This window comes from Pipistrellus hanaki (assembly GCF_964339955.1).
Source record: "Pipistrellus hanaki genome assembly, chromosome: 6".
In the NCBI taxonomy this organism is placed as follows: domain Eukaryota; kingdom Metazoa; phylum Chordata; class Mammalia; order Chiroptera; family Vespertilionidae; genus Pipistrellus; species Pipistrellus hanaki.
The window spans coordinates 17961292-17987503 of record NC_140508.1 but is presented as its reverse complement, the minus strand read 5'-3'; the positions used below and the strand labels follow the sequence as shown (position 1 = coordinate 17987503).

The 26212-nt window shown below is 46.1% G+C and overlaps 1 protein-coding gene across 5 annotated transcripts in view; it reads right to left on the bottom strand.

The window, feature by feature from the left end:
- RALGAPA2 (Ral GTPase activating protein catalytic subunit alpha 2) overlaps nucleotides 1-26212 on the bottom strand; it is a 280255-nt gene that overhangs the window by 14442 nt on the left and 239601 nt on the right. For 2 of the 5 annotated variants that reach the window (XM_084887000.1, XM_084887003.1), the window contains 2 exons: nucleotides 10365-10486; nucleotides 2286-3845 (listed from right to left, as the gene is read on the bottom strand). In XM_084887000.1, coding sequence (XP_084743126.1) covers nucleotides 3712-3845; nucleotides 10365-10486 — 256 coding nt within the window. In that variant the 3' untranslated portion in view covers nucleotides 2286-3711. Of the gene's footprint in view, nucleotides 1-2285; nucleotides 3846-10364; nucleotides 10487-26212 lie in introns of those variants that run through there. The other 3 variants (XM_084887002.1, XM_084887004.1, XM_084887001.1) reach the window with 3 other exon arrangements.

Sequence of the window (26212 nt, the reverse complement as noted above, 5' to 3'; positions counted from 1 at the left end):
ATCTGACTTTTGGTTTGTCAGTTTATAATGTTCTTTAATATCCATAAATGAGTGAGGCCATGTGGTATTTCTCTTTCATTGACTGGCTTATTTCACTCAGCATGATGTTCTCTAGTTCTATCCAGGTTGCTGCAAATGATGAGAATTCCTTCTTTTTTATGGCAGCATAGTATTCCATTGTGTAGATGTACCATAGTTTTTGGATCCAATCATCTGCTGACGGGCACCTAGGCTGTTTCCAGATTCTAGCTATTGTAGATTGTGCTGCTATGAACATAGGAGTGCATATATCCTTTCTGATTGGTGTTTCTAGTTTCTTGGGATATATTCCTAGGAGTGGGATTACTGGGTCAAATGGGAGTTCCATTTTCAGTTTTTTGAGGAAACTCCACACTGTTCTCCACAGTGGTTGCACCAGTCTGCATTCCCACCAGCAGTGCACGAGGGTTCCTTTTTCTCCACAACCTCGCCAACACTTGTCGTTTGTTGATTTGTTGATGTTGGCCATTCTGACAGGTGTGAGATGGTACCGCATTGTTGTTTTGATTTGCATCTCTCGGATAGGAATTGTACACTTTAAATGGGTACATACCAATTCTATGGTATGTGAATTATATCTCAATATGCTGTTTTTAAAAAGGGAAAAATGAAATAGAAGGGAATATGGAGAGCTACTGCTATTACTTTACCAAAAATGACAACAGATGTGGCTCTGAGTTTTAGGGGAAAAGTACCCCCACTCCCCATGAACCCCAAAGGAGGCAGGGGGACTGGGCGGCTATGTGGTTTAGCAGTTGCCACCAGCATGTCTCCTCCTGCACAGCACTACAGACTTAACCACACTACAAACTTAACCACGTTCAAAAGCAAAGTAAATGGGGCCAGCCCTCAGGTAACACACTACCCTGACCTTCAAGGCTGCCTCTCAGGTTTATTTAACTGGACTTCATCTGTCTTGTAATAACTAGAGGCAGGATTACAGTGTGACTTCCTCCAAGACACCTGGAATTTTGTATGCAGCACAGGAGTATATTTTAAATTCCCAATAACCAATAGCTCAAAAATATGCAGCAGTTACGTTGGTGGTGACGTGTGGGAGAATGATGAGTGATGAGTATCTGTCTCAGGAAACATTAAAGAAGCAATGGAACGGTCTGGTAGGTTCACCGGTAAAAGCTGTCCTTGGTCTTCAGACATTCAGGAAGCTATTTTGGTCCATAATTAAGATCTTTCCTACGTGTGAACCCTCCCTGTGGAGCTCCATTTGCACTCTAAAATAGGAAATACTCCGGTTAACTTTCAGCCAAGTTTTTTAGGGATGTCTGCCGAAGGGGACGTGCTTCTGTCATACAGCCTTTGGGGAGGAACGTTTAGCCTTTGCCTCCAAAGGGCTTGCCTCCTCCTCCCTGTTGTTCATTTCCAGGAGTGTGTTCCCCACAAGGAGGGTCCTCTCCGAATGGGGTGCAGTGAGTCTTGTGGGAGCAGACTTAGCACTTGAGCCTTGGCCTTGATATGACCAGCCACTTGACAATGAAAAACACACACTTCCTCTCAATTCAAAACTAACTGCCAGAGAGACAATGGTGCTCTACTGAGGGCAGATGGTGGGGAAGGTGTTGCAAATGTCCACACATATGCAAAGAGCTAATACTGTTCATTGATTGTTCTAGAACCAAGTTTGTGAGAGTGAGACAGTGCCCGGGGACCTTGCTCTCATAGCCTCGCTCTTCTGGATAACTGAGTTACTGTCTCTTAACATAATGTTCCATGCTCCAGAGACACTCATCTGCCATGATTCTTCACATCAGCTCACTGGTCTAAGACCACCGAGTTCTGGGACGAGTCTGCAGGGTCTTGTGCAGGAGGGGATATGTGACTGCAGGTCAAAACTCTGTCCTTCTCCTTTTTATTTTCTCCCTTCCAACCCAAATCTCCCCACACAGAGAGCCGCTGTAACTGCTCCCTTCACTGTGCAACCCAGGTCAGGGCTGCCTTTGGGGGCCCTGGGATGAGGGGGCCTCTAGAGAGGCCCCATGGGGATGATCGGGAAGAACCTCTGTGAGGACCCCACATGCTCATTCATTAGTCAACATGCCGCTGTGCCCGGGGACAGGAATACAGAAGGAACGGATTGTCCTCTAACTAGTTTCCTTCCTACCCCTCCTATAGAACAGCCCCTCTACAGAAGCCCAGAGTGATTTTTTTAAGACAAAAATTCTTATTATGTTATTCTACTGCCTAACACCCCCCCCCCCCACCCCAAAAGCAACAGTCAAAGTTTCCCTGCTGGCCCACAGGCTGCTCTGACTTGCCTCATCCTCTCCACCCCCTTGCTTTCTCTGCCTTAACCACACTGGGCTCCTCACTGTTCCCGGAAAGGTCCTGCCTCAGGACCTTGGCACTTGCTGTTCCTCTACCTGGAATGCCTCCCTCTCCCCTCCCCACCAGTTCTAATTGGCTCTCTCCATCAGCTCTGTCATGTCTTCCCTCAAATGTTCCCTTCTCAGTGAGGCCTCCCCTGACCCCGATTTTAAAGCGCCACCCCAGCGTTATGTTTCTCAGCAGCACTGCTGGTCCTCCTTTAGCTTTTTCTTCTTAGCACCTCTTAACATTCCAAACGTTTATGAAATGAATGTCTGCAGGCCATGGCCCTCGTGGGGTTTATGCGATGACCTGGCATGAAGCTGCGGTTCCCGTCTGCTTAAGCAGTAGCGAAGGTGCATGTGCGTCCCCAGACCCACGCTGGGCCTGAGTTCTGATATGTAAACATGGCTCAGCCAACATTTTGGGTAACCGGGTAGAGAGCAGCCACGGAGTTCCATTTCTGGCTGCTTCTTTTCTTCTGTGTTGTTCCCTTCTCTCTGGGACCCTTGATTCTGGTGGTCTGGGTCAGCACACACTTCCCTGGTCAGGAGCCTGGCCTCAGAGGGCACACCCAGATGTCACAGAAGCTCTGGCGTTAACTGGAGTCGGGCTGTTTCTTTAGCTACTTCTCTGAGCCCTAGGGATGTAGTTAGGGTTTCCCTAACTACAGCGCACGGGCTCAGTCGGCCACACAGTCTGCCCAGCTACCTCAGCAGCCACGCAGCTGGCACCTCTAGTTCTGCCTGAGGTTAGGGCTGGGGGAGTGGAACCTCACAGTGAGTCCTGGCCACCGCAGCGGCTTTCTCCAGCATCAGGCCACCTCACAGGAGGACGGTCCGGCTGGCGAGAAGGGAGATGCTGGCTGGCGGTACTGACCCCGGTTCCCAGACGGGAGCGCTGAGCGCTGCAGGCAGGGCCCTGCGAGCGTGTGAGGTGGGTGGAATATGTCCTCTTTGCATCTGGAGTTTCACTGTCTCCTATTCTTAAAGCCTTCGGTCGGAAAGCAGGGTTCTGCCTGTTTTTCTCGGCACTCTTCACAGTGATGCTCCTGGGCTCCTTGGGCCTGAGAGGCCTTTGGGCAATGGCAGCGCCTAAGCACTTCAGGGATTTTCTAAACAAAGATGACTGGCATGTTTTCCATTTTAAGAAAATTTTTTTCCAACCTTTTGAGGGAATTTTAAAGGCTAACAGGGAAAAGGAACCAGCTTTTCTCTTTATTATTGCTTAGAGGTTCAACGTCCTGGTTATCTTTACATATCACTCTGAAAAAGAAGAGTAGGAAATATTCTTGTTTTTCGTCAGCAGACCTACATGCTCCATGTGGCCTCTGCCTTGGTTTGGTTTTTGCTAAACAGAAAGCCAGGCGGAGCCGCTGGGTCTTCCAGGAACCCACCGCCGAGGCCATACGTGCTCCGCCTGCTGGAACCAGGACACGGGGTGCCCGGGAGTGTGGACCTGGGCGTCAGAAGCTCCAGGTTCTTCTGAAACAAAATATCAAGGTTATTTCGAATAAGCTTTAATTAAGAGTCATTTCCAAAAATCGTCTCTGAGAAAAATTCTTAGTACCTGCCGGCCATCTCTTGGCAACTGCTGAAGTGTCCCCGGGGCTGTAATTAGCGGAGAGGCGCTTACAACCCTGCAAGGACTGAGGGCCCAGAACTAGACAAATGCAGTGATTCACAGAAAAAGCAGCATCTTCGCTTTCTTCCAAAGGAACAAATTACATGAAGTGCCAACACTTTAGAATGAATAACCTCAGGTCCCATCTTCTTGTGGAAACCTGTGAGGACCCCCACTCTCTGCACCCCCTGGGGCAGGAGCGCCCCACTGCCTCTGACAGGAGTCCTTTCTTCCTCTCTTCTCTTCCTACGATTATTAGCCTTTATATTCCTCTTAGCCAGGGCCTTCCAGTTCTCAGATCTCTTCATTCCCAGCCAAGCCGAGAGAGTGAAAAGTTGACTGGCAGGATGCTTAGTGGAAATATCTAGTAGACAACAGGCACGTTTTCATTTCCTCCCAGGCTCATAGGCGGATGGCAAAGCCCATCTCAGGGAGATCTCAACCCAACTGCAAACCATTGGCTGGCTGGCTCTTCTTCCCTTTTGATGTATCTTTTTAACACGTGGTTATAGGTTGGAGCTAACTAATCTGGGCTCTTTAATCATTAGCCATTATGGGAGGCTCACAAGTATCTGCTTCTCCCTGACAAGACTTCAAGCTCCAGAAAGGAAGGAGAGGCAGGGCACAGGCCCTCAGAGCCTTTGTGTCCCCTTAAAACGCCCGGCTCAGCCCTCCTGGTGGCAGCTGCCAAGGGAAGGGAGGGGAGGGCCATTCAGAGATGGCGAGATTGACAAGGAGCACCATAGTGCTCTGTCGTGGTCAATGGAACACATGTTTGTCTCATCTCTTCCTTTCCTCTTCCAAAGATGATGTTGAGGAGAATAAAAGAGTTTTAAGAGGAAAAAGGGGTGAAGAAGCACAAGGGAAAATGTGGTGCTAAATGGGGCAATTGAGAATAGTTTTTAAATCCTCAGTAACACTGAAGAAAGCATCCTGCATCAAGTGTCAGTTATTCAAACTGCATCATCCAGGCTCTCTCCAGGGCAGTTCTGATCACACTGCTTATCACTAGTCCACTTTCGCTAGGAGACAAGGAAGGGAGGGGAGAGGTGCATCCCCATTACAGGTGTTTGTTCTGCATCTGCATCAGGCCCAACGCACACCTGTGGCCTGGAGACACAGCGGGACAGCTTAACGCAACAGCCTGGCCGCCTTCTGTCACCTTTCTCTTCTACTCCTTTCATGTATGTGATAAGAAAGAAATTATAAGCATCATTCTCTAAGGGTTTTATAGTCTATTAAAATAGAAGAAACATATGACAGGATAAAGACTTGCATAGGCTAAGAAAAATCCAGATATAAGTAACGACAAGTGAGATGGCACTAAGGTGAGGACCTAACCATAACTGAGAGGCCTTGATTTAGGACAGTGGTTCTCAGTCCTCTTGCATATTAAAATGCTCTCAGGAGTTTTTAAAAGAAGGTCCCTAGGGCCAGACCACAGCCCAGACCAGGAAATCCAAATGCCTGGTATAGAGACACAGTATCCAGTTTCCTACGGCTTCACAGGTGAACCAATGTCAGCTGTAGCCAGCACCGAGGGATCAGCAATGGGGCCGTGGGTGGTTAAAAAATTCCTATGGCTGCTTCATTGTATTTTTAAACAACATTTTAAGTGTTGTTGTTGTGTTTTAATGACATAGGCAAAAGGGGGTCAGAACTGAGACAGTTGGGTTGGGAAGAAGGAGCTGGCCTGGGTCTGGGAGGGACTGTTGGGTGGAAGGACTGCACACGCAGGGCGGTCAGTTTGCAGGGTGTGTGGCTACGTTTGCTTAGCCATGGACACCTGAGGGTGCCAAGCGGCAGTTGGAGCCCCTGAACAGACAGGGTCACAAGAGCATTTGCTCTTAAAAGGTAACTTCTGGATTGTCCGAGTGAAATTCTGAGATTCAGCCCTGGTCTTCAACTGATATTAATAAACCAGCAGCCGTGGCTCTGATGTCTGGGACTATCCCACAGGGTGGGCGGGGGGCCAGCATTTTCACATGTCCTGGCCCTGGCGTGCACCTCTCCTTCTAGGAGACAGGCTGCTAAGAGATGCACCCAGGGTCTTCTGATAGTTTCTGTGAACTTAATACAATGATTCTGTTGCAGAGAAAAATTACTAAGGTCTTTTCCGTGAGGTAGGTGAGCATAATAAAGCTTTCTAAGTGGGCACCTGTGCAATTCCTGAGCGTGAAAGGTGAAAATGTGAAGCTCTGTATAGTAGCAGCTGAGGTAGCAGCATTCTGAGACCAACTCAGACAAATCTGCTCTAAGCTTAAATATGACCTACATTACAAGTGGCAGAATCGGATGGTGCCTAGTGAGGCATTTTCTCCCACTTGTTCTAAATCCCGGAGCCTTCAAGGTCTAGCCTGTCGTGACGGAGGGAGTGTTTCGGACCATATTTTGGAGAAATCATATGTTGTTTTTATGTAGGGCTAACAAATAAACAAAGATCTGTGCTCCCTCTGCTGGCTCCCCATAGCAATATTAAAGCAGGAAGGACCACAAACAGTGCGGCATCCTCAGCAAACACTCAGTGCTCCTATATGGAGAGGAACCACTCATTTTTTTTTTCTTGGTTTTAGACATTCTTTGAGAGAAATCTATCCTTATCATCTTCTGACCAAAGCACTTGGAAATTCTTAAAATATGATGTTAAATTAGACATACCTCTAGTTCGCAATTACCAAATTGTTAGCTGTGACTGTAATAGTAATTTGGGGATCATTTATCAACAGACACAAGGGGATCCCTCCCAGATCTTAAGGGCCAGACACAATCATTAAAGCAGTTTTGGAAACAAAACAAAACAAAAAACCTCCTCAAGTCCAAGCTAAAGTTTCTCTTTTCTCCTTTTGTTAATAAGAGCAGCTTCCCCAAAGTAAAGATTTACACTATTTATATCCTTTCTGATAATGTCAAGCATTAGACTTGATTTTCCAAATCATTAGCATGCAGAAGAATGACCTCATGGTGAACAGATGCACTTGGCTGTGAGCGGCAGCGATTACATCAGCCCCTCCCAGCAGTCGAGGGCGCCCGTGCCCGTTAACCCTTTAACAGCTGCGCTGCTGGCCCCCCTCCATTGGAAACATGCTTGGAAACACAAACTTAGTCCCTTACCCCAATGTGTGTGTGTAAAACGCACATAAGTACATGCATAGAACATATCTATACACACATGTGTGGGCATATATATGCAAACACACACTCGTGTGTGTGTGTAATTGCAGCTAATAGTTTAACACTGGTTACCACTGGACATTGTTGGTCAATAAGGAATAAAAAGGAATGTGAATTACAGGGCTAGGTAAAAAAGCAGTTCCAATCCCGATTCTACCGTGGGCATTATTAAAACAAGGAGTGGGCGGAAGAGATATGAGGTACGTGGTTATTGTAAAATAACATTTTTTGCACTGGCAAAATAGGTTTTTAAAAAAAAACCTCTTTTAAAAACGCTGAGCACCCACCTATTAGCCAAACAACAAAAGACCCTGCCTCACATCTGTGGCTGACAGTGAATCATAAAGAGAGGCACACAGTTGGCCACCGTGACCATCTATGGCCGCCGTGGGTGACAAGCGACAGCACCAGGGCAGAGAGAGTCTGAGGAGAGGGCACTTTTCGCTTAGCACGTCTCTTACTTACGGCGAGGACTTAAAGGCCGACACCAGAGTCCTTCCCTCAAGAACCAGGGGCTGCTTGCTGCTACCAATCCAGTGTGCAGTGAACACAGCCTTCAGGTTGCTCTCCTGTGCTCACAACAAAGCCCTCGTACCAGGATACAAAGAAAACCCGAGAGCCCCTCGCTCCTCAGGCTGTGCATATGCCTGTGAGCAGTAGCCCAAGGCCTGGCTTTGGTGACCCCGCTGGCCAGGATGGCCAGGTTGGGTCCGATGGGCACTGTGCAAATTTAAGCTGCTTGGGGTCAATTTTTCCAATTGGCTTGCTGCTTGGAAGAGCAGACTACCCCCCTCCGTTTCTTAGTTTAAGCTGCTCGGCTCATCTGGGTTTGATCACACTTGTCCCAGGATAATAAAAAACACTGTGAATAAGTGCGAAGTGTTTTCATCTATGAAAGTGGTAACAGGCAGGGGTAGGGATTCCTCGAAAGCAGAACCGGCGTGTGCACCGGTGAGGAGGTGGCTCTGAGAGTGCGCTTGTGCGTGCTCCACCCTCACTGCGCTGCCCCCAATTTCAGTTCAGGTCAAGTTCATTTCTGGTTCCTTCTTAATCACTGTGGTGGGCACATACACAAAGCACTGAAAGAGAGAGAGAGCATTATGCCCTGACTCAGGTCCCATTCATGGACTGGTGTGATTCCATATAAAATTTTTTATCACTCAACACCTAATTCCCTAAACCCTAAACACTGTGAAATGTGATACTGGTGTAAATAACTTGAAAAAAAGGAAGGACCGGGATTTGTCTTGATATTCCACCTTTGGTTTCACATTCCTTTTGTACAGGTTCCAATGTCCACACTTCTGAGCTGTCGAACCTTTAATCTGTTAAGGGACTTTGGCAAACTCGATGTTCTTGGAGAAGCTGGTCAGTAATCGTCTCCAAACTGCAGGTCTTAAAAAACTCAAATGACTCCTACAGTCTCACTTAATGTGTTACCTGCACCCTAATTTAAATTGGTTTTAAATAGTTTTAAACTTTTGGGGGAAAAAATCAAGTTTATACAGAGGCTAAAATATACCTAGAAAATAAACTTCATCAATATTTGTTTCAATAGTCAAGAGCCTTAAGAATGTAACAGTTGAACCGATGAGTGTAAATATTTATTATTTAATCTCTTTCATTTTAATAAACAAAAAGGTTTCTCAAAGCACTGAAAATTTAAGCCCCAAATCATTGTGAGGGGAAAAAAAAACCCCAGAATGATTATCTCTAAAAAATCAGCTTTGCTATAGATTTTTCATGTGCTTTCACCAAGAATTAGAAACCATTTTAAACCTCTACCTAGACTGGGTATGAAATCTTCATTTCCCTTGAAACTGATTTCTTTTTGGTTTTAGATGGAACGCTGGCAGAGTGTATAAAAGAATTCAGTTCACAGCTGTTCTACCTTTTTAATGTAGGAGACATTAATCAAAGCTTTAAGTTATGAGCTTTTCTCATGTTGCTTAGTATTCCAGTTCAACAAAGATCAATAGAGGCCATCCCTGTGTTCCTTGACGCCTCCCCAGGAAGCAGGGGCGTGATTATGTAAATCGCATGGCTCTGCTCCCTCGGCCAGCTTGCTTATCTCCCAGGCCTTCTGCCTGCTGCTCCTGGCTCCCCCCCGCGAGGGCAAGCCTCTCCTCTTATCTCTCAACAAAGCTGGGAGAGGCGAGGACCGCAGCCAGCGATGTTAAACAGTGATGCATGGCTGATTTTATTTGTAAGTGATTTATTTCACGGAATTTAATTTTTTTTCACTTTGTGTCTAAGAGATTTGTTAACAAGTCAGAACAGGAGAAGGAAGGTGGTGTCAGAGGCAACTGACACAGGTTGGAAATCTATTAAGCGCCCTCACAATGTGTCTACGCTAGCAGAAGGAAGCCCTTCACTGAGAATTTCAGCATGCATTGACGAAGCATCCCATTTACTCTCTGAAAGGCAATTCATCTGCAATTACATGCAGAAATTTGTAAGCAATTCTATTCTCTGGGGGGGAAAAAAAATAAGACACCTCCCAAAATAATCATACAATCATTTTAGGTGGCAGTACACCATTTCCCCCATTTTGTTAATATAAAAGAGTAAAACCTAAAAGCAAGAACGTTCATGGAAATGTTTGAAATTTCCCATTTGCCAAATAAATGAAAATGACCATAAGCCATTTTCTAAACAGGTTCCGCACCAGGTGCTGCTCTGGGCCGGTGCATGTGACACAGGCCGCTGCAGAGAAGGCTCGGGCGGCCCTGCCGTCATGATGGACCAGGAGACACCATCCTCCCATTCCTCCCGCGTTAATCCCTGACCCGGGTATCTCGAGTATCTGGGCAGCGTAATCCCCACTTAGCATTAGTAGCAACGGCTTCGACTGCCAGGAACTCTTTTTTGATAAGTAAGCACTGATGCGGGCATCGCTTTTAAACAACACTATTCCCAGCTCAGCAAGAAACCCACACTCCCCAATGAACCGAGCACATCACGGAGGACAGTTCATTACCCTCGCTGGATGCGGAGGTTAACAGGACAGCCGGAGAAAAGGACTGGGTGAACAGCTCGGATACAAAACACATTAAAATGAATGTCATCGTTCCTTTTGATATTCATTAGTTGATTCAGAGGGAGAATGCTCTTCTGAAATTTGCAAGCATTTATCTGTGAAGAACAGGTGTACATCTGCTGCTCGAGTGTGTCTTAGCGCGCGAGGGGAGAATAATGCAGACACTCACCCGTTCCGCCGAGGGAGTAGCTGGGAGACGGAGAGAAGACCTGGGCTGCGAAATCCTCAAATGTCATTACTTCGCGGTGGTTCTGAATTATGGCTTCGAGATAGAGAGCTCGCTCCTCGTAGCTGCAGCGATGGGTTAAGGAAACAAGTGCATGTGCAGAATGGCACAATAAACAATGCCCGAGTCCACTCTGCTTTACACACAGTGATGCCACTTGTATGTTCTGTGGGAAGAAATTACCTTGCAAGTTCGTTAACATCTGTCAGAAATTTAAGGATTGGTCTTAATGATGAAATTCTTATTTTGAGACTAAGTTTCTTTTGGATTTCATTGTACCCAACACTGGTATCAATACAAAGTATGCACACCCATAGTTACAAGATCACATAAAAGATTATTAAGATTGAATCAAATGAAAAAAAACACAAAACACAACAACAACAACAAAAAAACAACAGAGACATGGACTATGACAGCATCTCTCTCCACTGACAGATGGGGGACATGTCGATCTGGATCTTCTCTTGCTAGTTCACGGATAAAATGTTCTTTGCAGCCTACTGACAAAATGATTTGCTACTTCAAGGAAGAATCAGTGAGAAGGTGGTGGCACACACTTCTAAAAAAGAAGCTAATGCATATCGCAGGGAAGAGGGAAGGCCGAGGAGGCGTGCTCTGAGGGGGCACCCGAGCCGAAAGCCGAGATGGGCTTTGAGCATTTGGAAATAAGAACAAATAATGTTGGAGAATCTAGCAGAGAGTGTGCACAAGGCAATACTTAAAAAAAAAAAAAAAAAAAAAAAGACCGCCTTTTAATTAAAACTGCAGTCTGGAACACACGCATTCAAATGTGTAATCAAAAACCAGCCACCAATAAAACTTACAAGCGTAACACACTGAAGCAACTTTCCAGCTGTCTTAACAGGACCCCTGCGTGTGGCCGCCTTTCATGGGGCAGAAAGCAAATCTTCCCTCTTTGTGTGCGGCTTCTGTTTCCTGGGAAGGTGAATGATGCCCTTCAAACAACAGGATAACGTCCGTCCGAACAATTGGACGGCGATGGAGGCACCGCGCGTATGACTCTATGAATTAACACCCGGGGAAGGCGGCAGGATGTCTCATTTGCTCCTTCCTCATCGTCAGCACCGAAGTTGAAAGACGCGTTTTGGTCCCTGTGAAAATCATGCTAATTTCCCAGGACACAGGGAGTGTGGATCACATTCAGTCTAGGATCTGTAGTGACAGAAGCGACTCTAGCTAGCATTTCTCACCGTGTTGTCAAAATGGCCTCTTTAAAAACGTAACTTGGCGACAATTATGCCCTTCCAATTAGCTTTCGATCGAGCACGTGTTTTAAAACAGGAAATTTTTTTTTTTCTGTTTTCTCAGTGCAGGCTCTCCCTCCCCTTCTCCTGGGCCAGATTCAGAGGAGCGTTCTGCAGGCAGTTTGGGCTGTGCTGTCCGCACAGCGGCCATGAGTCACACACGGCTCTCTAAATTTCAGTTTAAATGAACTCAACTAAAGAACAGAGATTCAGTTCCTCTGTCCCCCTGGCTGTGGCTCGGGGTCCCCGTGCTGGATGCACAGAGAGGCACACCTGCCGCTGTGGAGAGCATGACTGGGCAGTGCCACTCCAGAATTTGCCTTTAGGCTGTCTCTATGCAGCTTTTAAAAAGAAAATTGAGTTTCAAGGTTTCAAAAGTGGCCCCTCTGATGATTTATGATCTTTCCCACAGGGGGTCACACAGCCCTAGGCCTGCAAGCGTGAGCTGCACCGGCTCCCCGGCTGCAGGCGGAGCTCCAGGCCGCTCACCTTAACGAACGAGCAGGCTGCCAAACTTCCTCGGCGAGAGGCGCCCGCTCAGGCCCAAGTCCAGAGAGACCCGCTAATGCCATTCACGTCTCATTATGAACATGCTTATTCTGCACAGTCCTTGGCTGTCGCCGCCGCTCGGCCCTCCATGCGTGGCCCCAGCAAGCCGCTGGTCTGGGGAACAGCAGGACGTTAGGCCTGAGTGGCCGTCTGGTGAACAGGCACTCTGACACTAAGCTGGCACGTGCTGGCCCAGCAGGGGCCGAGCGAGGCGTGACAAATTACTCAAAGAGCTAAGCTAAACTTATGTCTGACAACCACCTGAGCCTCCGGACAGCCATGGCCCGCTGTCAACACTCAATTCATGGAGCCTCTTTTCAGCCCCCCGTTTGCTTGTGGGCCTGGGTTAGAGCAGGTGCGTCCCTCTAAAGACCTGTCATGCTCTGCCTGGAACCGTCCTGCTGTTTCCTGAGAGGCCCCGCTGCGTCCGACACGTCCACACACAGTGCCCGGGACAATAGCGAACAAAACAGAAATGTGAATGCATCTTGCTAAATATGCTATCTGGGAGCGTGTCTGCTATGTAAATCAAGCTCACAGCCAAGCCTATACAGGGATGCTGTGTGCAATCCCATAGAAGCTGAACCTGACAGCCTCATCCTGCAGGGACAGCCCCCGACTGTCCTAGCGAGTCCCGGTCGAGGCTGAGAGCAGGCCCAGCACTGGAGTTCCGGAGGGTAGCAACCAGGTTGTGAGAGTCTCTGACTCGAGGAACAGCTGTGGTATGAACCCTAACGGAAGGGTCTATGGGAGACAGAGAGCACAAAGGGTGCTTCTAGGCCTGGAGAACTAGAGAATTCAGACTTCATTGAAGGTTCCCGATTTCAGTATTTTTTGCCCCAACAGTCACAGACTCCCCTTTCCCCCAGGCCGGTCCTGTGCTGGTGTAGGAGCCTTAACAGTGCTCAGGTCGGTGTTGTCCTCTAGACCAGTGTTTCCCAACCTTCTCTCATGATGAGAATCACCTGGTGGAGTTGTTAAAACACAGATTCCTGAATCCCAACTAAGAAGTGCTAAACTAGAATTTTTGGGAACATATAGGTAAAATTGCCTACCTAACTTAGTGCTCTGTATATAAAATCTGTCTTAGAGCACTAGTTAAGTATACAATTTTACCTATATGTTCCCAAAAATTCTAGTTTAGCACTTCTTAGTTGGGATTCAGGAATCTGTGTTTTAACAACTCCACCAGGTGATTCTCATCATGAGAGAAGGTTGGGAAACACTGGTCTAGACAGACATCCATTAGGGAGAGGGTGAGACCAGGAGATCATGGAATGCATTTTCACTCGTGGTGCAAGCCAGTCATGTAAACACCATGACAAAAAGAAAACAAACACCGTCCCAGTCCGGCAGCATTTAGAGACTGCCACGCAGCTCATGGGTGCCCCAAACCATTTCTTTTAGAAAGCTTTAAAAAATGCAAGAGTGCTGGGCAGTGTGGGCAGTGATTGGAGGCAGCTGGCTAAAGAGGCACCTGGTCTCAAATCCAATTCCTGTGTCAATCCTAACCACTGCCCTTATTCTCTTAAAAAGACCACTAACAATTGTGAGACCTGAATTCTGTCCTGAATTTACTATCTCACTAAAAACCACACAAAGTACTTTTTTTTAAGACAGCAATTTTCTCCTTCATTACTCAACTCAGAGACCATTCAACTTACTAACTAGAAACCCATCTTGATTTGTGGTTATTTTTGAGTTACTTTGGTGACCCATTCTGTCTATATTTTATGTAAGAACTTTTATCAATTATAGATCTTCCTCTACTTGATTAAAGAAGCCATCAGTCTTCACTGGTTACATTTTATCAAAACTTCCAAGAGGACTTTCTTAGACACTCAAGACACATTCTCCTGGGTTGCAAGAGCCTGAAAATCCAAGCTCAACCCCTACCCAACTTTACTCTTATTATAATTTGTTTTAATTTTTAGAAATGGCAGCAGCAGATGACAGGAGGGAGCTTACTTTTTGGAGGAAGACGGGTCTAAGTCTGAATTCCAGCCCTCTCCCTCAACAGCTAGGGGACCCCGGTCCAGCTGCCTGCACCCCCCTCTCCCCCACCTCGGTTGTCTTATGTGTAAAAATTGGGACACTGACATCTGCTTTTGGGGCTGCCAGGATTAAGTGGAGTCATATGAAGCATCGACCCAGCTTCCAGCACACAAAAGAAGCTCGATAAATATGAACAGCCTGTTCCTCCCACCCTCTGTCACGTGGCTGGGCCACAAGCAGTCCCGAGGTGGGGGGCGTGTCCTATGGTGTCCATGTGACTAATCAGGAAATGGAAGCTCTGAGTTCAAGTAAGTTTCCAGAATCATGGTTAATGAACGGAATGGCTCACCAAAGTAACTGGGGCTAGAACCCAGGTCTTCTCACATTCACTGCTTGCAGACAATATTTAGAATTCTAGAATACATGGGATTTCAAATTTTAAGCAAGAATGGGAGCTAAACTCCAAAGGAAGATAAACCAATTGACTTTAATATACCTGGGTATAAAAATCAACCTGCAACTTAAACTTGAGCACATGGCTTTAAACTGCTGACTTTATAAATTCATGCAAACAACCATTACTTCACTGAATTTCTTTTTACTTATTCAGGCTATGTGCTTGTTGACTGGCCATATAGTAGTTTTAAATTTCTACCCTGGGATAACTTTTACCTTGGATTAATTCCATTTTTTTTTTTTAATCAAGGGGGAAAAAGAAATGCTTGAAAGAGTCTGTTGCTTCACCCCCTCTTCCCCATCCCCCCTCCCCATGAAGTCCTTCTGGCCTGGCCTTCTCTAAAATTTCCCAAGCATGAACACCATACTCAGGTGGACAAAGCTGCTTGGAGAAGGCTGTCCCTTATTGTTGGACACAAACCAACCTAGGGCCCTGCCTGTGACTGCAGCCTCCACTCACAGCAGTGACTGCAGAGAGAGGGAGCAGGTCCCTGGGTTGCAAGTTGATCCCTAGCTCTGGGAGGCGGGTGTAGTAGGCAATCAATTGATCTGTCTCTCTTACATAGAAGTTTTTCTCTCACTCACTCCCCTCCCTTCTCTAAAAATCAATGGGGAAAAAAATAGCCTCAGGTGAGAATTAACAACAACAATAACAAACCAAACTGATGAGAACAGAAAATAGAACTAATCAAACGGATCTTTCCTCACTCATTGGAAAGACAAAATGAGCTTCTTTAAGCCCAAGATGAATATAAAAAGTATAAGTTTGCTATTTAGAGGTAATGACAACACATTAAGCAGATGGTGTTATTTTTAGGATCTTCATTCTAGAAATGGATTGAAATATTAGAGAATTATAGAAAAATTCAGGAAGTTATGAAAACTGACAGATGGGCTTTAAAGAGCTTAAGTCAAACATGGACACAAATGCCATTCAGGGGGTGGCAGTACTGCTTCAGCCAAACTGTGTCTCTACAAAAATACCGTTGCTAGAATTACTATGCACTGAGTGACAAAATGGGATGAACTAGACTCAAAATATTACACATGTACATGGGCCTATGTGTATGATCTCTATACATTATCTTGCTCTGCTCATAAGACTTGATCTCAAGTGACTTTGCCATTATCAAAAAGCAAGTCCACCTTCACTCAAGTGTGCATCCATTCAATAAATGCGTACTGAGTGCCCATCTGTGCTTGATGATGGGCATGCAACTGGGAAATGAGACAGATGCTTTCCCCGCCCTTGTCAAACCTGCATTCTAGCAGGGACAAATCCACAGAATAAGGCAGACTGTCCTTACATTAGTGCCACGTTGGAAAGAGGGGACAGGAAAGGCAGGGCAGTCTCTGCAGAAGTGGCAGGAAAGGGGCTAATGATGGGGGATGTGGTCAGGGAGTGGTAAGAGCATTTCTGGCACAGAGGCATGAACTGGAAGGAGCTTAGGGTGCTTCAGCGGGTAAAAGGTGACTGGAGCCAAAGGGCGGCAAGAGGGGGAGGAAGTCCAGTGGAAAGACTGGCTGTGGCTGGGTGAAAGGAGGCCTGTTTGAGGCAAGGGAGAAGATGATTTTACTTACATTTTTGGAACTCTCTTAGAAGACCTTCCATCACTAAGAAGAGTCTAGCATGTCCTTGAGTTTTAAAGAATTAATGCTGACTTGCATCTATATATTCAACCAATGGGTTTGTACAAATATCTTAATAATTTATACTTACTCTTTGCCTGTTTTCAGAAGTGAATGACATCTATTTTGGGCAAGTGGAAAAGGTAAGAAGGTTACTTGAAGATTTGAAATGATCAGAATCTCTGAGAATAGTCTTGACAGAGAAAGGGTCATGTTGGGTGATAGGCCTGACTTGGAGGGAAGAGGAAATGGAGCTGAGGTGGTGAGAAACAGCCATCCTTAGACAAAAAGAGAGAACAAAGCATTACAGACTAGATAGTGGGAACATTGCTCACACAAAGATAAGTACTGGGCTCACATCAATCTGATGAAAACGAGATTGCTTAAGAAAGCTATAGCCTGACTGGCTTGGCTCAATGGTTGAGCATTGACCTATGAACCAGGAGGTCACAATTCAGTTCCTGGCCAGGGCACTTGCCTGGGTTGCAGGCTTGATCCCCAGTGTGGGGCATGCAGGCGGTAGCCGGTCAAGAATTCTCTCTCATCATTGATATTTCTCTTTCTCTCCCCCTCTCTCTTCCTATCTGAAATCATAACAATATATTTAAAAAAAGACAGCTGTGGATTGAGGAATGCTACCCTCAACAAATGCTTAAAATATATCCATACATACATTTTAAGTCTAGTTAAATGATGAGCCAATAGTAGCAGAGACTTTGAGCTCAGAGAAGAAATGACTGAGAATATTTTATAAAAGTAGGAAATTAATGAGCTACTATCATCTGTTTGGTCCCACTACCAGTAGCCTTTGGATTAGAGAATGCAGCGGATGATAACACCTTCTCATTTTGGGGGCAATTTTGTGAACAGTGATCAAAGGATAAAGTTTTAAAATGCCTACCGTTCTTACATATGACACCAAATCACAAGCAACCAAAGAAAAAATAGGAAAATTAGGCTTCATCAAAATGAAATACTCTTAGACTTCAAAGAGCTCTATCAAAAAAGTGAAGAGATAACCCACGGAATGAGGGATAATATGTATTTGCAAATCTTATGAGACCCTTCACAAGGGTCTCATATACAGAATATATAAAGAACTCATAACTCAATAATAAAAGCACAACCCCTTTAAAAAATGGGCAAATTATTTGAAAAACATTTCTCCAAAGAAGATATACACATAACCAATACATGACAAGATGCTCAACATCATTAGTCAACAGGGAAATGGAAATAAAAAAACACAATGAGCTACTTCACACCCACAAAGATAGTTATAATAAAAGGATAAGAATGAATAACAACAAAATTTTAAAAAAAGGATGAACAAGTATTGGTGAGAATGTGAAGAAATTGAAATTCTCATACTTTGCTGGTGGGAATGTAAACTGGTGTAGCCACTATGGAAAATAGTTTGGCAGTTCCTCAAAAGTTAGATATAGCCTGGGCTGACATAGCTCAGTGGTTGAGTGTCGACCTATGAACCAAGAGGTCACAGTTTGACTCCTGGTCAGGGCACATGCCCGGGTTGTGGGCTCAATCCCCAGTGTAGAGTGTGCAGGAGGCAGCTGATCTATAATTGCCTCTCATCATTAAGGTTTCTAACTCTCTCTCCCTTCCTCTCTGAAATCAATCAATCTATCTATCTACCTACCTACCTACCTACCTACCTACCAGATATATGACCCAGCAAAACCTGCTCCTAGAGAATTGAAAATATATGCCCACATAAAAACTTGGATGGACACATTCACAGCATTACTCATCATGGTCAGAAAGTGGAAGCCTAAATGTCCATAAACCGATGTATTCATAGATAAAATGTGATATATGCATAGGATGAAACAGAACTCAGTCATAAAAAGGAATGAAATACTGAACATGCTACAACATGGATGAAGTTTAAAAACATGTTAAAAGAACTAGTCACAAAAGGCCACCTACTGAGTGACTACATTTATATAAATGTCCAAAATAAAAACCTCTATAGGTTTTATTTTATTTATTCTGACAGAAAAGAAATTAGCGATTGCCAGGGGCAGGGGTCAAAGAGGAATGAGGAGTGACCACTATGGGTATGGGGTTTCCTTTTGGGGTGATGAAAACATTCTGGAATTGAATGATGATGATGGTTATACAATCTGGTGATTATGCTAAAAACCACTGTATTATACAAATGAAAGGGTAAGTTATGCTATGTGACTTATACCTCAACAAAGGCCTACTGGTGTACAGTATACACCATGTATCCTGGGGAAGGCCTTCTCACGAGAAGATCCTCACTGACCACACACCCGAACCAATGGCAAGATGGCCTGGCAGAGGCAAAGCTGTCCAGGTCTTGGTGTGGGATCTTTTATTCTTGGAGACATCTGAGGAGGGCAGACCATGTGGCAGGGACTGTCTGGAGTGGGAAGGGGCACCAGAACAGAGACAGTGCCGTCCCTCATAGCATTCACCCTTCATATGCCCAGTAGCAAGGAACCCGGTGAGTGGAACAAATCCAGAGCGTGGTGCAATACCCTGGGGACGGACAGTGGTCTAGGCCAGCAAAGGGCCTGCCACAGAGAGAGAAGCAACATCAGTCTTCAGCACTTTGGAATCACTGAGGGTTTAAAATAAAAGCCAGCAAGATCTAATCTGTACTTGAGAGGTAATGCGGGGTGAGGGGAAGGACCTGTGAGAATGGGCCTAGAAGGGAGAGGGACAAAAGGAAGAGAAACTAGGAACTAGAGAAAAAGAAAAGAGAGATGAGAGAGGGGACATGGGCCTCAAGAAAGCACTAGTGGAGGGAAGGGAGGGGAGGAGGCAGGGTGCAGGGCTCTCTGGGGCAGACCCAGCTTCATGAGGGTGAGAGAGAGGGAGAAGGGAGGGTGACAGGATGAAGGCTGGAGTCTGATGGGCCCAGGATGTCAGCTGAGAAATACTGGGGAGGTGATGAGGGCGCTTCACCAGAGGCCTGGGCTGGAGATAGAGAGCTGGGAGTCAGGAGTCGGAGATGATCATGGAGGGGAAAGGGGGAGAATGCAGTGCTGGGAAGTCCCTCCTGCCCGCATTGGAGGGGGGTCCAGAGTGATAGCCACGTCACAGAACCCTGGGAGAAGCTTCAGGAAGGAGAGGCCTCTGCTTCGATACCCTTCTGGGTTCTCGGCCTCTTCCCTGCTACTCAGTGTGATATGCCACTGATAGGCTGGGTTGGGCATCTAATAATCCTAAATAAGTGGATAAAATTCCGTAATAATCGAGACAGGAACAGAGGCTAGTTCCATCCTGAAGCCATGTATCACTTCTACGAAGATTTTGTTTGTCTTTCCATATAATGCAAACTTAAAATTCTAGGATTAAGACCCCAAATACATGAATCATGCAGAGTGAATGTCACCGCCTGGCAATGGATGTAGAGGATGACTCTACTAACCAAATAAAATGAATGTTTAGGAAAAGGAAATTAAACACATAAGATAGGAGATTAGGTTTCAAACACTAATGATACACTCCTGGAGAGGAAAATAGCCCACTACTGCCAAGAAAGAAGAAAATACACAAATAACCAAGTTTCAGAATAATTCTGAGGAAATAAGAGTAAATGGGGAAAAAATAGGTTTTCTTCAGGCTATTAGATTACAGGCTTTTGGAGGAGGTCTGTTCTCAATGCCCATGTCCTTCTGGCATAGGCAACGGAAGGAAGGTCCCCTCAGAATCTGAGATGCTGATGGGTTAGATCTATATTTTATTAGAAATGGTCAAATCAGTTCTTCCCAGGGATTGATTTGTGAAGGAGCACAGCCTTAATTACAGCATTTTCCATTTCCATCTTCTCCAGCCCTAGTGCATCCCACTTTCGGTAAATCACCAAGAGAGAAAGGGCCCTGTGACACGGTCACTCTATGTCTCCCATCAGGAAAAACCTAAGTGACAAGAAAATCAGTCATTCGGTGAGCCAAGATTCTGCAGGCTGCTTTGCTGATGACAACGACCCAAGAAGTGGCCGATCAATATGAACAATAGAGAGCCTAAGAGTTCTGCCTTCTTTATGCCAATACCTTGATTTCTGGGAGGAAGGAAGTCAATGTCACTTGAACTGTTTCTTTCACTGATTTTCATTCATCACAAAGATATGGTATGCTAGGAGCTAAAAATGTTGTCAGACACATGTGGCAGACATTCTGGTTATCACTTTCTTTAAATAGTCTATCTGTTGATTATCAACAACCCAATAGGCCCAGATGAAATCAGACTGGGCTCAGGAATGGCAGAATTAAAATTTTGTAGTCCAAAGCATTTGCATTAAGCTCTGCATAGGTTTTTCATTTCTGAAAAACAATTTTGGGGAAATATTCCTCTTTATGATGCTTGTAAAATTTGAGCTATGTTCTTTTTAAATCCTCACCCAAGGATATGTTTTTTATTGATTTGAGAGGGGGGGGGGGGAAACATTGATGTGAAAGAGAAATATCATTAGATCAGTTGCCTCCTATAATTGCTCAAACCAGGGATCAAACCCACAACCTGGGTATGTACCCTGATGGAAAATCAAACCCAAAACCTGAGCAAGGGATGATGCTCTACCTGGCCAGGGCTATATTTAATTTTTTTTCTGTACATTTAAAAATAATAAATATCAATATATCTAAAAGTAGAAAATAATCTACCCTATATAATAAAAGAGTAATATGCAAATTAACCATCAGTCCACTACACTCACAAGCCATGCCCGCCATTCAATCAGGAGCAAGTAGGCAAATTAGCCCAACCAAGATGGCTGCAGCCACGGAACAAGCAGGAGGCTTGGGTTTCCCCGGTAATAGAGGAAGCAATGCTTTCTGCACACCTTGGCCGGCCTAAGCCTCCACTCAAGGCTACAAAGTTTCAATTATAAAGATAAATACCAACAAAAATTGCTGTGGCCACAAAGCAAGCAGGAGGCTTGGCTCCACTCAAGGCTACAGAGTTTCAATTATAGAAGATAAATAAATTCCAGATACTATGGCATGGCCAACAAACCACCACAGGCCCCTTGCCCAGGCCATTCCAAGCCCCAAGGGAACCCCCACCCTGATCCGGGACACCCTTCAGGGCAAAACAGCTGGCCCCCACCCCTGCACCAGACCTCTATCCTATCTAATAAAAGAATAATATGCAAATTGACCATCACTCCAATACACAAGATGGCTGCCCCCATGTGGACACAAGATGGCCAGCAGGGAGGGCAGTTGGGAGGGACCAGGCCTGCAAGGGAGGGCAGTTGTGCATGATAAGGCCTGCAGAGGAGGGCAGTTAGGGGCAAACAGGCCGGCAGGGGAGCAGTTAGGCATCAATCAGGCTGGCCAGGGAGTGATTAGGGGGTGATCAGGCTGGCAGGCAGAAGTGGTTAGGAGCAATCAAGAGGCTGGCAGGTGAGCAGTTGGGAGCCAGTAGTACTGGATTGTGAGAGGGATGTCCGACTGCCTGTCAGACATCCCTTGAGGGATCCCAGATTGGAGAGGGTGCAGGCTGGGCTGAGGGACACACACCCTCATGCATGAATTTTGTGCACTGGGCCTCTAGTGTGTGTGTATGCTCCACTGTTTTTGTGTGTGTAAACACACGTACACACACACACACACACACACACACACACACAAATAGACCGAACAGTGGAACTACTGAACAACCAAACAACCGGTTGCTATGATGTGTGCTGACCACGAGGGGGCACACGTGGAACATGTTGGGCATTGGCCGTGGTGGGATGGTGGAGCAGGTGAGCAGGGATGCCAGGCCAAGGCTGGCACTGGTCACTGTCATCAGGGCAAGCTTTTGGTGGTTACTGTATATTCTTTGCTCCCGTGTGCCGTGGTCCCACCTAATGCTGGTACCCACTGCTGGCGCCAATCGCCCTTGAGGGCTTCTCCATCTCCCCCTGCTCTTGAGGGGCGATCGGGGCAGCAACCTCTGCTGGCACCAGCCTCAATCGCTCAGTGCCAATAGTGGGTGCGAACAGGGTGGTGCCATTAGTTTGTGCGAATGGCGGTGGGATCGGGGCTCCTGGCAGACAGCGGACCAGGGGCTGCAACCCACCCTGTGCCCACCGTAGCTTCACAACCCACAGTTCCTTTCAAGGTGCACCAATTCGTGCGCTGGGCCCCTAGCATTTTTATAAGGGCTTAACAGCATCTGTGTTTTCCAGGAAGATGCCCATCTTAATACCAAATTATTAGATGACGAGAAACTCCGAGAAAAGTTAGGGGTTTACCAAATGCCAGCGACCTAGAAACTGAGGAAAGCAGCTCATGTGAAGGGTGCCACGCAGCCTCCTCTGGCCTGTTCAGATTCCGGCCTAGTGGGCAAATAAGGCGTCACGGCACACCTGTGTGCAAACTGCCGCTGGGGTCCCACACCTGAAACTCAATACACCCACAGATTTACCAAAGAAATCGCTGCACTGGTATCGAAACCTAACTGGAAAGTTGGGGGAATTCTAATGATACAAAGCTTCTCCATGATCAGCAGCAGAAAAACTGTTTGCTGTTTAATATTAAAGCAACCGATTTCTGGCCATTAAACACAGTGTGATACCAATGGCTCACATAGGCAGAAGCTACCCTGAGCCAGGACACAGGGCTGAGCTGTCACACCGAGTCGGTAGCACGGGGCGGCGACAGCCTGGTGCAGCACTCGGGAGACCTGCTCCATCTAGGCACGGCCCCTGTGCCAACCAAGATGGCAGGTGAGCACAGAGAAAAGAAGTTTCATTAACGCTGCGGTTGGACAAGCGGTTTCGAGCTGCGGAAGGGCAAAATGCACCTTTTCCTCCTTTTATAACTGTCCCAGTTTTAGGTCATTATGAGATACAAAGAAAGAAGTGCTGATTATGAAGTACACAAAAGTAACTTAAAAAAAATGCAGGGGGAATTTTTCTGCTTTGCTTTCAAGGTTGGTCACAAAACTTCCCAGGAGCTGAGGGAATGACTGATTTCATGAGGACCAGATGTGGGGTTCCACCTCACCAATCTCAGTTCTAGGCCGTGGAAAGGAAAAGAAAATGTAGTTATGTCCTGCTGAAGGTTTAGCTGCTTGAGTGGGCCAGATGTCCCTCCAATGCCTCCAACAAAGGGGGCAGAGAAACGTGTTTCTGTGAGTCCCCGGCTGAAGGGCCCCAGGGCCGAGGACCCCGAGAAGTGGGCACGGGTTCCTGTGTCACTCCAGCTTCCTGTGATGAAGGGAAATGCCTTTTAACCAAAGCAGGAGAGGTCTTAGGGAGCAGCCCCGTGTGTGGCTCAGGCATGTTCTCAGACACACGGGGTGTAACGTCGTGTACAGGACGCCCTCTTACAAACACACCCCATGGGAAAAGTCCTTGTTCCGACAGCCCTTCGGGTGAGTGGTCTGTTTCTGGCAAAGAAATCAAACCACATCCTGAGCATCGCTATCCCCATGGCAACAATCGCAGGTTACATTTAGAAAGTGATCCAACTAAGATGACCAAATGCTTTCCGTGGGCCAAGCACTGTGCTAGGCCTTTAATAGGCCATCTCATTTAATCCTCACAACTGCCTCACATGCTATGTGCTATTATTATCATATATAATAAAGATGTAATATGCACATGATCGTTACACTGTGAAGCTTCATGACCAATTGCTTAACGACCGGATCACGGATCAGCAGGAGGGTGGGGCAGCAAGCTACAAGTGGGCAGGGGAGAGCTACAGGAGAGGGCAGGGCAGCAAGCGGTGAGCTACTGGAGGGCGGCAGCAAGCTACTGGCGCACTGATTTGTGCGCAGGGCTACTAGTCTTGTATAAAGGAGGAAACTAAAGGGCAGAAAGCAGAGGTACTTGCTCCTGATCCCCAAGATGGTAAATGGCAGGGCCTGGATTCAAACCCTGCAGCCTGACTTCCCAGCCCCTCTCTCAATGGCATTGCAACTTGACATCACAATTCTCCCTGCAAGAGGAAAGACCGGTGTAGCCACAACTAACAGAAAGAACAGTCTGTCCACTTATTGGTGTTTTTGTGGAAACATGAAGAAATAAATGGGTTTCCTTCTCCCTCCCCCTCTAATTCAAACAATTTCAAGAGGAAAAACAAACTGTGTTTGAAAGATTTCTCCTCCTTCCAACTAAATTAACATCAATGCTTGCATCTCACGCATTTCTAGCTACAATGTCAGAGGGAGATGTTCCTGTGGGTTAGAGCAGGGATGGGCGTGACTCTTACTAAATCCCACTGGAGTGTACTTCTATTCGGGGCAGACTTCTGCAGCATGGACACACCTAGTCCTTTTATCCAGCGCTAACCAACACAGAGGTCTCTTTCTCTCTGTAACTCAGTCCTTATTTGACCCCTCCCTCCCCACAGGCTCATCCATTTGCTGGTGACCTCTCCACCTTGACTCCCACTCCTCCCTGCCCACCATCCCCCCTTTCCCAGCCCCCAGCCTGACACCCTGTTATCACAGGGCCATGTTCATCCTTCATGTCTGGGCTCCTGGTGGTACCATTTACGGGCTGTGGTGTCCCCCACGGCTTTCAACCTGATACCAGACGGTGTTACGCCAATGATTCCACAGGCTGTCAGTTTCAGAAAAGCTATTTTCTCCATGACCATGGCTAAATCTGGCTCAGGGTGGACTGTGGGAAAGAAGAAAGGGGATTTCGGGGGGGGGGGGTGTGTGTGTGTCTCCTTTCGTATTTGGAGAATATCTGTCATCAGGTGCACAGTATATATTCAGTCCAATTTCAGTGTGACATTGGACAACATCTATACTACATTTCAGTAGGTATCTTTGAATATCTAGAAATTTCCCATTTTAAGAGTAAACAAGGCTGTCCCAGTGGGAACAAAGATCAGAATTAGAAATTTGCTCATGATAATGCACAGTTTAAAAACAAAAATGTATAGATAAAAATGATGGGTTATTTTCTGGGTTATTATTCCACTTTATACTTCAAATGAAAACTGCTTGCTTTTATACTTACATGCAAAATTCCCTGTAAGATATCCCATTCATTCTGATTAAAATATATGTGTCCCATTACACCACAAACAGCTCTGAATGCTGTTAGATAAAATTCCCAGCTCATACAATTCTCTGGGACTTTCCATTCGAGCCTCACAGATATCATCTTTAGGACTAAAAATATAACTGCAGTATTACTTAAAAATCATAATCAAATCATTCTCTTGCAAATGAAGACACTTTACTCTTGGAAAAATAGCAAAATTGAATTAGGTGTGTCTTTTCTTGATGGATCAAAAGCAGCACCATTAAATCAACAGTTTTATGTGAAAGGCATGAGACGTGGCCCGGAGGAGGAAAGAGTGCTTTGGAGACATTTTGTACTTTTGTGAGGAGAGATGATCCTCACAATTCAAATATGAAACACAGCTGGGTCACAGGTCCCTGGAATGGGCCAGATAAGGTCTCCATGAGGCAGCCCAGCCACACCAGGAAGCCCAGGTCCTTCTTACCTCCATTCCTTATTTCTTCCCATTATTGTGCCTGCCACCCACCCACCCATCCACCCACCCGTCCACGCGTGTGCCTGCCCTTCCATCCAGCTACTTACTGAGTGCCTCCTGTGCGTCATTATTATTTTTCAAATGTAAGGTAAGTACTCCCTTGCTCCTCAACTCTTGGACTAAGTCTTGCTTTCTACAAATGCCCAACCGTGACCAAGTGTTTTAGTATTTGGGGAGGCTTTCTAAAACACATCGTGGCGAGGTTACATTATGTAATTACCGAGTTCTGTTGGGGTGATATGTCACTTAGAATAAAAGATGCAATCTTTATGAAATAAAAGAGGGCAACCGACCCGGTGCTGGCATAATGCTCTGCCCTTTCTCAGCCGAGACCCCTGCATCCTCCCGGGAACCTCACACCAGAGATGATAAAGCAGAGACAAGG